The sequence below is a fragment of the Ambystoma mexicanum genome, chromosome 4q, assembly GCF_040938575.1.
Source record: "Ambystoma mexicanum isolate Mex_15411 chromosome 4q, UKY_AmexF1_1, whole genome shotgun sequence".
NCBI lineage: Eukaryota > Metazoa > Chordata > Amphibia > Caudata > Ambystomatidae > Ambystoma > Ambystoma mexicanum.
Genome location: NC_090928.1, coordinates 133,290,533 through 133,307,029, shown reverse-complemented (window position 1 = coordinate 133,307,029; position 16,497 = coordinate 133,290,533). Strand labels below are relative to the sequence as shown.

Here is a 16,497-nt window from a genome sequence, read left to right as displayed (position 1 = left end):
GGACAGAATCAGGAGTCTTATACTTCTTCTCAAACATGTCCTTCTTGGGAGAGGCAGAGGAAGGATTCTTCATGGCCAAGAGACAGTCTTCCCAAATGTCCTCGAGGACTGGTATGGCAAACACAGATTGTCTAGTGTGCTCTTTCCGCTGATATAAGAACACATTCATTCTTCTGTTCTTCCGTTATCAAATCAAACAATTTTGCAGCCCTAGAGATCAGAGCATTGAAGGAACCAATCTCCTCAGGGGAGATCTCTGAGAAGAGGGTCCTAAGGTTCACTATCTCCTAGTATCACATTTTCTAATTCATCAGTAGTATTCATGTGAGTAGACAGCGCCCTAAGAGATGCCATCCTCCGGTTCGGTATCCATCAAATTGGTAAGAAGCAGGAAGATTCTGATGAGGATGAAGAAAAGAGAGAGCAGACAGTCGATCTAATTCAGAGACCAGAGCCTGCAGCATAAACAAAATGTCCATTGAGAGGTCACTAGGGTCCGGGTGACTGCGAATCTGCTTTGGAGGTGGCATAGAAGGTGCAGAAATTGCACATGGGGACAGCATGAGGAGGAATAGCCAGAATAGATGGTGAAATCTCCACGTATTAGTCGCCAGAAAACACACTTTTTGGACCGTTAAAGTCTATCGATGACATATTCCAATAGGTCCTCGGGGGGGATCATAGAAAGACCCATATGGAGCCACTGTAAAGAGCGGTGTGTACGAGTAGGTGTCAGCAGGACTCAAAGCGCAGTTGCTGAACCTTGGGCCTGACAACTCTCCCCCTTCGTGTTGCAGACGAGGAGGCATGCACCTTGGTCGTGGATGAGGTGGTCATAGTGGTAGCAGCCATACATGAAGGCTGTTGCCCCGTCGACAGAGTTGTCGATAAGGTTGTCATCTGAGTGGACGTTGATGGGGGCATGGTCATTGATGAAACTGATGGCTTGACCCACTTATGGGCCGCCGACAAGGGTGTTGACGGGGCAGCAGAAGGTGTTCAGTGCTTCTTAGCAGAAGACAAATGCGGACCAGCAGAAGATGTGGATGGGTGCTTTGAAGACGCCAATCGCTTAGTCGACGAGGTCATCACTGATCGTGTCGCAACAGATCAGGCAGATGGCGCAGTTGCAGTTGTGGCAGCATGACCCATTTAAACTCCTTTCCCATGGGAAAAACCTTTGTAAGGCCTCAACCTCTTTGAAGAGGGAGTAAGCTCTAAGTGTCTGCTCTGGTGAAGGGAAGCAGGATTCTGGAAAGAGGATGAATCAGAGTCTCCAAGCCAGCCATCAACCTTCTGCAAATGTCCCAGAGCGTCTTGTTGGAAAATAACTAGCAGACGGAGCAGTCTATCTTGTGGTCTGGGTAGAGACAATAAGACAGTTGCTGTGAAGATCTTTGATATACCCTTTCTTCATATTACAAGGGGAATAGGCCTTGAAAAGGCTTTTCTTTCTGGTGTCTGCCATAGTGGTAATGGACACTCCCCAGGGTCTAATTGACTGAAACTGAAACAGCCCCTTAGAGGCAATAAGAAGCTGGAACTTACCACTGACAGGCAGAGGGACTCGCAGGACTTCTCCAAATGCAGAAGCAGTGAAAAACACAGACTAAATCAAATTGTTGAAAGATGTAAAGATGTTTTGAGGACTCCCAACACTGGACGTGCAGTACAATTCTGAATAGGGTGAAGGTAAGCAAGACCGGTCTATTGGCAGTTGGGCAATACAACCCATAATGACTAATAGAGCACTGAAATGACAGTTTTAACATTTAAATGTAAACTGCTTTACTGTTATAGAGGATTCCTAGGCTGACAATGGGAAATATTCAAACAGCATGTGAATCTACAAAAGAGCCAATCTATGAAAGATTCAATGCTGGAGAAAAGTATATTTGATGCAGTATAAACACAGAAAATAATCAACAGACCTAGTGTCCATTAGAGATGCAATAATGAACTGAAGGTTTGTGATTCAGCTTTAGGGACACTGAAGGGATCAGAAGTGTTCAACAACTTGGGTAGCATTCAGATTTATGTCAACATTTAGAGTGACATAATGGTGATGGACATACAAACTTTGCTTTAACACTAGTATGAGGAGTGTTATATGAATATAATGCTGATGCTTCATGGGAGATTAATATTAATGCGCTTTACATAAAATCAATTCCAAATTAGACTGATTTCAAGTGGTTTTATTATTAGTTTTATGTTTTGTTAATTTTTGTTTGATAACTAAGTCTTTGGCGGCACCAAAGAATTGAGTATTTGTTATTGGATAAAGGAAATTAGGGTTAAGCAGCTATTTGTGAATTTGTGTTATCACATTTACTAACCTCACTATGACATATGCCCTGATGAAGAGCTAAGAGCTTGGAACAAAGGTCGGCAATTTATTTCCTTTTTTTGTGTTACACGATAACCTTATTGGTCGGGCACTATCACAACAGTTTTTTTTCTAAAATCTTACACAATAAATGAATACACCTTGGCAAACATTTACAGTCAGTTGTTTATTTAATTTCACCTAATGCTACTTTGAGACAAATACATTAATGAACTTATAAGAATGTTCCCCGCTCCCAGATGTACTGTGTATTAGACTGAGTTGCAAAGGTCTTTGGGGTGAGAACAGCACTTCTGAATGTTTTAATAGAGGGCTGATCTATAGAAATCCCATTTGTCTGAAGCATCTAAAAAAATCTAGGGAGTCTGCCGCCACATTATTTTTCCCTTTAGACGGGATGTCAAATCTTGGTTTGGAAGGGCCCCTTCTAACAACCTCATTGCAAGACAACATAGGAAGTGATACTTCAGGCTCCTTGCTTAGGTAAACATGAACAAAAGAACAATACACAGATTTGAATTCCAAAAGATAGCAATCATTTTGAACTGAAAGCTATGTCACAGTCGGTCCTGAATTTTACATAAGCTATGAATCTGGTGACAACACAACAGGGAGGATTACGTTGTTAGTGTGACATGAGGAGGATGAAATGAAGACCGACTCTGCTCCTGCACTGGCCACTGTAGATAATTCAAACCCTATTGGCAATTACACATTTTTTTTAATTCTTTTTCAATTTTGATTCTGGCAAATAATTCCATTGCCTGCCCCAGATGCATCTGTAAAAGTCTCATTCTCAAAGTAACCTCTGGAACCACATGTAAGCATGATGTCTTTAGTGCCAGGAGCCTCTGGAAAGCTCAATCTAATGTTTTGCTAAAGTACTGAAAGTGAAGTGGGATTTGCAATATGGTGCTACAGCATTAAGAAATGCACAAATGGCATATTACCTCAACAAAAAAAGCACATAATAGTTCAACAGCTGAAGAACAAGCAAAAGCAAACTCATGGAATCTGGAAAAGATGATCAGCATAACAGTTAATCAAGTTGCACCAACTAAACATGCATACATAATTGGATTTACAGCTGTGTACAGAAGGTAGCTTAAGAGAGACGCAAGTTTAACACAACTTGCAGAGAGCCACATAATTTGCCTGGAAGCAAATTCCTCCCAGTATGTTCAATCTTACCAGAACAGTAATCATCTTTCGTTCAGACCAAGTATATAACTCATGTGTTCGACAGTAATGTAATGCTAAGGGCCGATGGCATTAGTCTCCTTCACAAAACAGTGCCTGTTTTTAAATGTTATTTTCTCCCTTGACTGTTGGCCACTCAAGTGTTCATCTAAAGCTTGTGAGGAGGTCACATCTTTTGAGTCCCAGACAAGCAATACAGCCCTATATTGGAAAATGTGAAGTGTGTCTAGCAATTGCTCGATATCGCAAAGGAAATGGATAGAGCCTGGAAGAGAGTTCATGGCAATGAGACGCTGGAGGTAATGGACAATGTGCAAAACCTGACTCTATTCTCCCACCTACTCCCCTGGGATCTTCCATTCAGGTGGCCAGGCAAGGACCATCACGTTTTGATCCCGACCCTGGGGGTGGACAAGCGAGGGAGGATCACCTAAGTGGAGGGTTGCAGGGGATTGGAGGATTGGGAGTAGAATGCCCAAGGACAATACATGTATTTCCCCCTTCCCAAGAGTCCACCAACCCACTCTCCCCTCAGCCTTTATGGGGTATTTCCAATCTCACCCCATCTGCCCCTCCCCATGGGACGAGGAAGAGGCGATTGAGAGCAATAAAGATTACCGATAGGAACAGCATGGAGATGCAAAGAAGGGCCTACTGCAGAACACCATTAGACTGTTCCACTTATATAGTCAGGCACTTTACAACTGTTCACACCCGACTCCACTTGACTCAACACTGCACTGTAAAAGATGTGGTTCGGTCAGAAGCAATGAGCGAGCTAGGGTTGCTGGATGGACCTTGGAGCCAAGGAGCAGAAGGCTGCAGAAGGAGGAGCCTGGAAAGTACGGTGGAGTGCGGGATGCTGAGACGATGGCTTGGTGTCTGAGAGGGTATGTAGCGTGGCGAGGGAGCCGTGTCTCAAAAGAGCCAGAGCGGCAAGAATTGCAGGCGGTTTCTGCAGGGGCAGTGTCCAGGACAGTGCTCGTTCCGCTGGGACACGTGCCAGTCCCAGCGGTTTCTGAGGGGCAGGTGGTAAGACCCTGACCTCAATCCAAGACCCTGGAGAACTGCTAGTCAGCGCTGCGCTACTTTGGTGAGTTTCCAGAATAAGAGAGAAACTCAGTAGTGTGCGGGTGGCTGGAGTGGGAGCAGAAGCAGTGGAAGTGGCCTGACGATTGAAAGCGAGAGAAAGTAAAACAATGCGAGAGAAAGTGCGGTAGCTGCGCAGATTCAGAAAAGACAGAAAGCCCAAGAGAAAGTGCGCTAGCAGCCAGAAAACCAAAGAGATAGAAAGTGAACCGAAAGCACAGAGTGGGTGCAAATGACCCGAAAGCAGAGAAAAGGGTGCAAGCGACCTGAAACAGAAAAGACAGAAAGAATAAGGACAGAAAGCAAAGAGAGGGTGTGAGCAACGAGAAAATGGGAAAGGGTGGAAACAATCCAAAACCAATACAGAGTGTGCAAGAAGCATGGGAATGGGAAATAAAGATGCAAGAGTGCATGAAACAGTAAAGAGAAGTGTGCAAGAGGCACAGCAAGGTGAATAGAGGGTGCAAGTGTGCACAACAAAAAAAGAAGGTGGTAAGAAGCAGAATAAAGTGAAAAAGAACAGAGTGAAAGAGGCACAGAAGGGAAAGGGAGCCAGAAGAATGGTGCAGAGAATAAGGAGAGGGGCTAGAAGTCAGAGTGGTCACGCCTGGGACGAGCAAAGAGCCTGGCGTTATCAAAAGTCTCTGATATTACCCCCATGAAAGAACTATACTTTGAAAGGTACATCCTGACCAGGAGAACGTTTTGTTTAAAGACCAAAAAGGTCCTACGCTTGGGGGAACGGAACCCTGAAAGGACCATAGAGATTTGGAAAGAAGACTGTTATAAAGATCAGAGAGGCCTAGACCTTAGGGAAGGGATCCCTGAGAGGCCTCAAAGAGACTATATTTTCATTTTGAAACAAAAGGGGCCTAAGTTTGGAGAAGGGAATCCTGAATGGCCTAACAGGAACTGTGTCTTTTTGTTTGGAACTGGAAGAATAGAAGCTTGGGGAAGGGAGACACAAGAGAACCAGAGATATTGTGATCTTTATTGACTTGCTGCAAGAGCCCCCCTATGTGGAAGGTTACGAGGGCAACTCTTTTGAGTTTAACTGTTTTTGAAACTTGCAGAACTACACCCATTGGTAAAGCTAACTGAACCCAGCTGTGGTTTGTAATTCTTTTTTGAGTCACCATTTTTCCTTTAAGAAAACCCCCCATCACATTTGTTCTAAGAGTGAGGGCAAGAATAGGTTTTGAACACAGACACATTTTGGTTTTGGACTTCCAGACATCGACTGCCTTAGAAGCATCAGTTGATGGAACTACCCAGTTAGAGTTGGGGCCAGGTAGGCATTACACCAACACCGCAAAGTTTGACAATAAAGGGTTTTTAAACTCTTACTTTTGAGTCTCTATCTCTCTTGATACCATGCCTGTTTCACAACACTCATCTGAGGAGCATTGAAAAAGAATGCCGCCTCAAACACAATGTCACTTTAGTTAACTCGGGCGTGGACCCAAACAGATTGGGTGAAAGGCTTTGTTCGGGCACAGGTATAAAGCCCAAAAGGAGGACTTGTGGCTTGCCTTCATCAATGTATAGTGATTCATCAGTCAGGCATGGATGGTTGTAAGTGAAAAAGAAGCCATATTTCTTAGTCAACTAGCTAAGCAGCAGCAGTTAACATTTAAGAGCAAGTAGGTGTCTCCGTGAAGGGCCCTGAGAATTACTAAGGCCTTTCTCTCACTGGTTCTCTTCCATCAAGTGCAGGGTCCCATAACTCAGAAAAGATTGAATCCAGGTTAACTGCGAGCCAAACAAATCATACAGTCTGGTAAGGTGCTAGATAAGAATCTTGTAATCTGTGGTGTCAAATGGAGCTCACAGTTCCACCAGGGTCAATGTTGTTGGTTAACCTTCATCCCATACTTGAGTAAAGTATCTCTGAAATCCTGGATTGTCCCTTGCATTTCTACCCTAGGACAAAAGTGACTGCAAAACATGAATTTCATAATTTTCCAAATGACCATGAACTATAACAGAAATGTTTCTACAGGATTTGAGCAAAAATGAGAACTCTGAAAAGGGTCAAGAATTGTCACATAAACAGAGTGGGCTAGTTACCCCATTATTGCGGTTCTTGGTGTACTTGTAATATCCAAGAACATAATAATATGAGTAAAACAAGATAACAGTGATTCAGGCCATACACATTTCATTTTTATAGGGCTAGTGGAGGATGAATTTCCTAGGCGAACTAAACATTTACAAAAAGACAAACACTAATAATGGAAAGGTGGAAAATCTGTGGCAGAGAAAGGACAAATCAGTGATGGCTGGGTGGATCGGCCACCAAGGAGGGTGGGCCAGGGAGCATGTGTTTCATTTAATCCGTGGAAGAGAGTAGCCAAACTCTTACAACTGTCTTATTTTAGAAATTAAAAAGGATGGTACTCAAACAGAAAAGGTCAGAGGATCAGAATGAGCATAACTTGGAGTTCTGGCAGCTGAATGTTTGCTGTGTAAAGATTACAAAATAATAGTGCACATATTTTGGCAATTTTGACTATCAGTCGTTTTTCCCAGGAACATAAAACTGGTAGTGAAAAATGATAATAAAATGGTGAAATGAACAGAGATATTTGATTTGTGGGTAATGTCTAAATCTAGCTCAAGCACTAAGTCAGTTGAGGAAGATTCGATGGCCTCGAAAGTGAGTTAGACTATCCAATTGCAGACTGACGCCAAGAGTGCATGGGAAAAATTGAGGAAATCTCGACATCACAAATTCTCTTCATCTATATGGAAATTAAAATCTCCTAAAAATGCAATACGACCTGTAAATATGTATGCACAGCAATTGGAATGCAGGAGTACCCAAAGGACGGGCTGGCACAAATTGCTTCATTTCACTATGAAAAATACAGGGTGGGTTTTTACATCTAGCCTGTTCGAAAGTGTACCAGTCACCACTCATATTCGACACAATGTATTTTAGGAATAAAACAAACACTCAAAGGCAATTTTTGAAATGTGTTCTTGCTTTGTCATTTATTTTCAAAGAATGTATTGCCTCACAATGGATAGCTTTAGAACAAGCTGACATTTGTACTGTTCAGGCAAATGCAACTGGTACAGTTCAGTAATACATAAATAACTGAAAAACAAATGCACCACAGTACGAGAAACGCAGGAACATGGGAAACGCGCCATATGGGTTACTTGTACTGTGCAACGCATACACCTCATGTAAAAGGACCCTTAGATTAAAAAAAGAAAATCACAATGTCACACTTCAATTGGGTCAGTAAATAAAAACAAATTAATTGTGCTTAGCTGGCCACACTAAATTATGTTATAAGATTTAAGTTATATAAAAACACAAAGAGGAGCTTCTAGAATATATAAAAGGGATAGATTACAAACAATACAGTGCTGCCTCTTGAACGTTATCACATTATCGTTTTTGTTCCACATTTTGCCTATTGGCATGGAACAATCACATTTATTTGTACATTAATTCTGTATACAATTCACATGTGTTTGCTTCATTAAAACCATCCGTAATGCTAAAAAACTACGCAGATCTTTTTTTTTTTTTTAAAAAAGGACATTTGAAATCCCCGTTTAGGGAAACCACGGGAATGATGGGGTTGGATGCAAACTTGGGATCTGCAGTATTTTCCACACTGGTAAACAAATACTGGATTAAAGTGCAGCAGTCTCTCTGAGAAGGAGTTGCATCTTGGGGCTGCAGTCAAATCTCTGCCAAGAAACAGCTCAAGCAATCATCAAGATGTCTTGCCCCTGTAGTCGGTGATCGCCTTCCAGAGTGTGCATACCATCCCGCCCCTGCAAGAAAACATAGTGGAAAGTAACTAGTTTACCTCTTTAATCAGACACTTTAGTTTTTCTCATTTGGAATTGCCATAGCTACTGCCCCTGTAACTGCTATAATCTGTATAAAGTGACAAAACGAATGCAAATAGTTTTTAAATTAATGTAACCGTCAACCAAAAATGTCTCTTAACATATTGCAACTCAAGAAATTAATTATGTTCGTGCATTGCGTGAAGGTAAAATATACAAAAGCTAATATGTTTTCAGCTTTGAAATAAAAAACTAAAATTAGTAATACAAATAAACTAGCAGGCGTTTAGAAGTACATACACTTTTCTTACCCCTGTACTAAAAGAAAAGACGTTTTTAATGATCTGTAGGTACATTTTCATCAATTCTTGTTCAATGTATGTTTGACCCTTCTCAAATCTTTAAATACGAACAGAGCACTTACATCTCACTGTCAAAGTACGTGTGAGCTACCTTTCCTGTGGACACATTGCAGACTTATGCAATGCAATACAATGCTGGTCCTTTCTCCCTTGACCATTGATGGGCCAGGCCCTAAGTAACAACCACAGGGACTCTCTTTATGGGAATGCATTGAATGCCATCAAATGTACCATCTCATCATCAAAAGGGGCGAGACTGTATCACATGTGAACCTATGACAGATACCAACACAGCATCACTACATTATTCTCCAGCTTTTCTTTTCCATACTTTGCAATGCTTTAGGCAGATTACATTCTTGGTCGGAGGGAAGAGGCTCCATTTTCGGTCTCAGGTTTTTGTAACAGGTTCCTGCGCACTACCTGTTCTATTCTTTACTCAGGTGTGGCATTAACAGACAGACAGCAATATAGTGTAGCAGTATTAGGCATCTTCAATGTGATTTCTTGCAGCAGGGCTGCTGCTTTAGATCTGCCTCTACTTTAGCTTTTAATGATACTTGGATGCCGTTGTTTGCTTTTGAAGAGCTGCTAGGCAGGCTTTTCCCTTCGAGAAAATCCCTGCTGAAGAGTTTTTCTTTGCAGATCCAACAAAAAGCAAGAGTGTTTCTGACTTACGAAAGTCTTTTATTCTGACCACATAGCAGCACAATCTATGCACTTGTAAAATGCAATTAACCAACATTGTGGTGCAGAGAGGCCCTTGAAGAAGATGGTCACAGAGCCAGATTCATTTGTAAAGCCTTCAATATCTATCTTTGTTATTTGTTTTATTGTGTTCTAGTTTATTACAAACTTTTTTTAAAACAGATTTTGTAGAACTGTTCCAACATTTAAAGCGTCCATATTGTCCATTTTGTTTACATCCTTCTCTTAGTCTCCCTACACAAAGTGTATACCTGTGCAGATTCGTCCCATATTCTCGCCTAGTAGAAAGAGTCTCCACCATTCATCAGCTGATAGCGTGTTCGTATCCCTCATGCATTTGTTTAAAAAATTGTCGTTTCTATTGTTAGTCCTGTACAGGTCAGCAAAATGTAATTGTTTGTAGAATCTGCATTGATTGTCCAAGACATCTTGTTTTCTCATATATATCATCTCTTTTGTATGACATGAATTGAATTTCAGCCGCAAGAATTTGTTCAGATGGTAACGGCTTGGACATTTCTATAGATATTTTGGCAAGGTGTTTATTTTCTGTGGGCTCTCAGGGCAGTGTCTTAAGTGATTTCTATTTTACTCTGGAATTTTGTGATTCTATCCAGTCAATCTCTTTTGTTTCGGTTTTAAAACATCGCTTTTGCCACTCTCCCACTGGCCACAACAATTCTCTATCTTTGTCATCAAGCATGGTTGCGTCTTCAACACAACCTTGTCTCTAAAGTACAACTGTGACAAATGATTTCACTTTAGGTCTTAAATGAGATAGGGGAACCAGGGAGAATCATCTGCAGTGAGCTGTGCTACCTGGTGGATGTACATGGGGGATTCCCCAGACCCTTTCTGCCTATCTAAGTTCTTCCTGTAGTAGGCTTCCATTGGTAAACACTCTGCAAAAGCTCCATGTTGAGCAGTTGTTTCCCAGGGAAAGACATTTACCAAAACACTGGTACTTCCGCACGATTCAGTGGTATGTTGTGTATACTATTTCCCCAGTTTAGAGAAATGTTAGCTGAGCATTGCTAATTCAGACTTTTGCATTTCTGTGTTCGAGCAAAGCATCTTCTGGTGTGCAGGATCATAGATAAGTAGCACGTATATTTCTCGAAACTGCTGAACAGCTCTCCATCAATACAGAGTCAATTGGGGCACCTGGCAATACACCACCACATAGGTACTAGGCTGGCAATTAACTTCAAAATGATGCATAGGACCTTTAAGTCTTTGGCCACCTCCACACCAATGCTAATTGAGATGAACTGCAAGCGTGTAAGTAATGAGCACCCACTCCCCATTTTAAGGACTTAATAGGAAGTATCTTCTTGGGCACTTGTCTACAGCACTTTTCTCAGAGGGGATTGGATCTACTCTTCCAGTGGTGTTGGACGGCTGTTTTTTTGCTGTGGGGGTGATAAAGACAATGTAGTCAAGCTTAATGTGGTGCCCCTTCTATAACTATTCAGAGCATCTATTTGTCAGATGTTATCCGACACCACTGCTCAGACTGCAGATCGATTCTCCTCCCTTGTGATGGACTGAAAGCAGGGAATAGGCCTTATAAGTGTGGCCTCCTTGCTCATTTGCATGCAACCGTGGTCAATACAAAAGGGGCCACCACGACGACAGAGACTCATTTTCCAACACAGAAACAGCATTGCACTCTTGACCCAACACTCTAAACCATAGGTTAATTTTACTGTTGTGCATGAAAGTCTGATGATTCCAATTGGTGCCCTTTCCCCTTCTCTGTGCTTCCTGGTATAGGTGTCATGTGGGTGATGCTGGCAAACATTCAGCTGCAGTTCAAATCATTGAAAGGTATACAGTGTTGTGTTCCGTTTGGAACATGATACTACAGTAAAAGGACTGGGCAGTAATAGAAGCACACAGGTTGAGTACCCTATGGTTACCAGAATGGCTGATGTTCTGCAGACATCCCCACACACTAGCCCTTTGATGAAGTTCCTCCAATTCCTGTAAAGAATGAAATATGTTGCTTGTTGAAAATATGCACTGAGCTGGGTCATAGAAGTAGGAAGCAGCCCACAGCCATAGACTACTACTCCTTTTGAGTAACAATGGAAACTAGAATTACCGCCTCATGCATTATATATCAGGAGACAACATTGTTAGCAAGCTATTAACATTTGCATGTGTGTTTTTTGGTGTGGAATTTCCTGTTATGTCGCTTTGCAAATGTTTTACTTCTCACAATTCCCTTCGTATTCTTGCGTAAAAACTTTTTTTGTTGTGCCTATCATTTTGATTTCTGCTTTAATTCACTTGGGAAATATGTTGCTTTAAGCATTACAGTATTTTGTACAATTAAACATGACGGAGAATTTCGTTTTTTTTTTTTTTACACAGTTTCTCTATATGTTTACTATAGAGTCTGACTCCATGTAGAAGTTTGATGAATACGAATTAGGAATATGTTTTACTGATCCCACACCAGATTACCTTTTGTGGTAGATTTCCTTGTGGCGCTCATCTGTTTAGAGTTGCATGCTTTGCATAGGCTCTCATCTAGTCGTTGGTCTGGAGTCGTACAAGTATACTTTCAACGTAAAAGAGAGGCGCCGAAGGGGGCATTTGTCACACTATCCCTATTCTATGGGTACAGGGTGACATGATCACTCAAATAGACGACCTCAGATTTGTTCTTTTTCTGAGATAATGTGACAAGGTTTTTTGTTTTTTTTTGAGTAACTTGAGTGTGTGGTGTTTTGCTCCCAAGTGGGGAGTCTTGCTGAGCGCATTTGACTAAACCAATACAAAACCACAGAAAGACTATTGCTAGGTAAATAATAAACACCTTCTCAGGGTTGTGAATTTGCTAGATTCACATGCTTTGCAGATGTAGGTGGTGAGAGAGAGGAAGCAACGGCAGGAAATACAAGTTAAAGGACAGCCTGACTCACCAGTGAGTGACTATCTTGGGCATCTACAGAATACTGCTCTATGAAAGTGTGCACAGAACTCCAGGTAGCTCCCCTGCAAGTAGTGTCCAACATGACAATTGTAAAGAAAGCAATGGCAGCCCCTTGAATCTGGTTGAGTAGGTTTTAAGTGTGAAATGAAGAGTTACGTGCCAGCATACAGCAGAGCGGAATACAGTGTACAATCCATCCTTCCAAGGTGGCTTTAATGACTGGGCACCAATGTCTTCCTGTTGCACGGGATACAAGAATGAAGTGTTTTATACATTTATTGTGTCCATTCTGGAGAGCATGGTACCAATCTAGCCACATCCAGTGTTTGGTTAAGTACCTTCTCTCCCTTGGTTTTGTCAGAAAAATGATATTTCTATGGATGAGTTGACATTAAATGTATAAATAACATTTAGCAAAAAATGTGGGTGCATTCTAAAAAGCAGTTAATGGTGGTGGGTCGCACGACAGGTTGATTAACAGAAATAGCTTGAAGTTTATTTATCCTTCCTATATTGACATGATTGCAATGAGAAAGTCCACCTTATAGGTAAGGTCCTTTATGGAATATTTATCCATTTGCTCTGAAGAAGTCTCCATTAGACTATGTAATACTGTATCTCAATCTGGTGGTGGGTGAGCCAAGTTTTATCCCTTCCATGAAGGCTTTAACACTAGGAATTGTCCACCAAGACCCATTGTTCTGTAAAATAGTGTATGACGACAGAGCTGCTAAATGTTCCTTAAATGAATTCTATACCAACCCTGAGTCTGGGAGGAAAATGAGGTAGGCTGTCATGTCTGTAGTTGAGCAATGTCTTAGATCAATATTTTTAGCACCATATTGCAAACCTCTTCTGTTTATGAAAAGGTAGTGTCTTGTATTTGGTTTTCTGGTCTGACTTAGTATGTCCATGATGGTCGAGGCAAGATTAAATGAAAACATTCTATGACCCCAGGAGCCAGGCTGACAGTTATTAGCAGACTTTGTTGGGGGATCAGGCTCATGTATGCAGTTTGATAGGTGGCTGAAGAGACAATTAAAGGAGATGAGGGTACCACACTTTGCGTGTCAATGTTGGAGCAATGAGTATAAATGTCACACTCATGTAGCAGTTTGAGTACCACTTTACGCATGAGGGGAGAAGGGGGTGAAGCATAATCAAATCTTTCTGACCAGTTCAACCATAGCGTGTTGAAGAGAGACCCTTTTAAGTCAGTATCTGGAGGCAATGGTTAGGCCTTTCACATTTACAGGGGGCAAAAATCCTTACATGAGTCGCCGGCGGGGGGGGGGCGAAGGCAGCCTCTCAGCCGTGGGGAGGCTCGGAGCGGGGATGGAACCGCTATGAGCCTCCTCAATGGCTAAGGGGCTGCCACGCCCCCCGGCAAAGACAAGGCGGCTGGAATTCTGGCCGAGAATCAGAGGATTCTCGGCCAGGTAATGCCTCTGCAAGGGCATATCAGAATGGCTCTTTCATTCTGATTGTGCCCTCGCCGGGTACTAATAAAATATAAACTTCTTTAATGAAAAATAAACATGGAAAACTTCTGGCGTATTGTTTGAAAGTGAAACAGGATATTTCTAAGGTACCAATGATTACTGATAAAACTGGTTCCCCTGTCATGGAGCACGGGGTATTGCACGGGTGTTGGCAAGCTTTTACAAGAAACGTCGCCTCCAAGACTAGCCCTGATGAGATGCATCAAAAGCAGTGGCTAAAAAGAAGGCTCTGTTGTCAGAAGTAATGAAGGTCAATTTAAATGGGAAACTATTACACATATGTCCCAAACCTGTGTGAATAACGTTCTCCTATATGCCTCTAATTTGTACAAATCAATGAAAGCCTTTAGGCCTATCATATTTCTGGCTATAAAACCGTTTGGATGATAGAGGCACTAACCTCAAACAAATTCTGTAGCCAATCAATGATTCTCTCATACTATCGAACATGGAAAATAAGGGCATCAAGTATTTGTGTGGATTCTTTTTGGTGATTCTGTATCCGATACTACAATGCTTAAAAGCCGAAAAATAACTTGGGCTTGCTCAAATCCCTCACGGAAAAACTGGTCCCAGTTACACCTCATGCCATGTGGTGGGGTAACAGCAATGTATTTAATTGGTCATCACCCCAAATTTTGCACACATGTTATCAACGCTACCTGCCCCTTTGCCCATAAAGTATAATCTATTTTTGAGAAAAAAGATGGCTGGCAGACAATTTGCTAGCTTCAATGAGGAATTACTTTGTCCGTTCCATGACAACCGATCCAGCTTTGGAGCACAAAGAACTACTGCAAACACCATCCTTTTGAATAAAGTAAACGTACATAAAAGGCCTGAACAACAAATGTTCCATGGTAATAATTCTGCTTCGCCGTCCTACAGCTTCTACCACTGTGGGTCAAAACTAGCTGCTAAAATGCAATTGACAGTGAGGGAACTACGTCAAATTGCTCACTTCGTTCCTCACTGGAAAAACTGTACAAGTCAAACTAAGTTTTCCCATCATTCCATTCTGTTGGTTCTGCGCACTGAGGCCCACAGGCGAGTTGCGCCCTATAAAAGATATTTAACATTAACTCCTGCCACAACCCGTTTTCAGCAACGAGCAGCCCATCAAGGCTCCATCCTCAACTCATCAATGTTGAAGCCACTTGCCAACATATTTGAATCGCTAATTGACGATATTCAACTCTATACGGTTGACCCACAAATCACCTACTTCGAACTCAACTGAACCAACTATCACTCAGTCATATATGTTTTAACTGCAGTCCAGAAATCGTCAGCTAATATCTTTTACTTGAATTATGGTAAAACAGGAATCAGTTCTTTAGCATTCCTTTCCCTTTGTAGTGGAGGAGATATTATTTGACGTTTGAGACACACTATCAGTCTTACAGCACATGGTGAGCTAAAGTTGTTTGGTCACAGATTTATTAAGTGACAGGGAGACTTAATAAATCTGTAGTGAACTCCATTACTGTAGTCAGGTTTACACATAACTATTACTCTCATCAGCACGGTTTCAGAGTTCATCTCAAGGAGAAATTTATTGTTGGGACTCCTCTACGAGCCAGCCTTCGAGGCCCACTAACATGATTATAAACATTGTTTTTTTTTTAAAGATCCTAACAACTCTTCCATCCCACAAATAAATTAAACCACTTCCAACACAGCATATGGAGGAACAGAGGTCAGGACCCTATATAAGGCCCAAGTATTATGAGAAGATTTAACACAGTGGAGGCGCAATGCTCGAGTATGGTCATGGTGGAGGTAGAAGGTCGAGAAAGAGACTGGAAATCCAGAGAGTTAGTGATGAAGCTGCCAAAGCGCGAAAGAGTTTGGAGAGAGTATGGCAACTGTAGAAGAGAGGTGATCAGTAAGAAGAAGGTGCAAAGTAAGGAAGTGAAGAACATCCAGGGAAGGAGGAGAGTTTGTAAAGGAAAAGGAGAATGATCACAAGGGGGAGAAAGAGCAAGACGAGAAAGAGAATATAACAGTGCAAAGGTGGTAGAGAGAGGTTGAGAAGATTGGGTGAGACCTCAGAGGACAGGTAAAAAGACATTGCAGAGGTGGGGATATAACAGGGAGAAGGGAATAGTTTCTTACCTGTAACTCCATTTCTCGAGCATTGGTATCTTTCATGGATTCACATGCTTAGAATATTCCCCGTCGACACACTGGGAACCCTCGGTACACTTATAAAGCTGTTTCCCATAGGAAAACTTCCGACACTTTTGTGTCCTATCTATGCCGTTTTTGGGGCTGCCCACACATGCCCCACTAGGACGTAGCGGTATAAATGCCCTGCCCCCGCGGCTCCCTTCAGATTTCGCCCCCTCCAAAGCAGAATGGGGTGAAAACCTAGTTATACAAGTCGATTGCATTCCGGGGAGGCCGGCGTGCGCATGTGAATCCATGAAAGATACCAATGCTGGAGAAATGGAGTTACAGGTAATTAACTATTCCCTTCTCCAGCATTGGATCTTTCATGAATTCACATGCTTAGAATAGAAT

General features: G+C 41.9%; 1 protein-coding gene across 2 annotated transcripts in view; it reads right to left on the bottom strand.

Annotated features, from left to right (window-relative positions):
• Nucleotides 1–7,608: 7,608 nt before the first annotated feature.
• Nucleotides 7,609–16,497, bottom strand: part of MAP3K5 (mitogen-activated protein kinase kinase kinase 5) — a 1,851,596-nt gene continuing 1,842,707 nt past the window's right edge. For both annotated transcript variants that reach the window (XM_069607656.1, XM_069607657.1), the window contains exon 30: nt 7,609–8,437. In XM_069607656.1, coding sequence (XP_069463757.1) covers nt 8,377–8,437 — 61 coding nt within the window. In that variant the 3' untranslated portion in view covers nt 7,609–8,376. The remainder of the gene's footprint in view (nt 8,438–16,497) is intronic.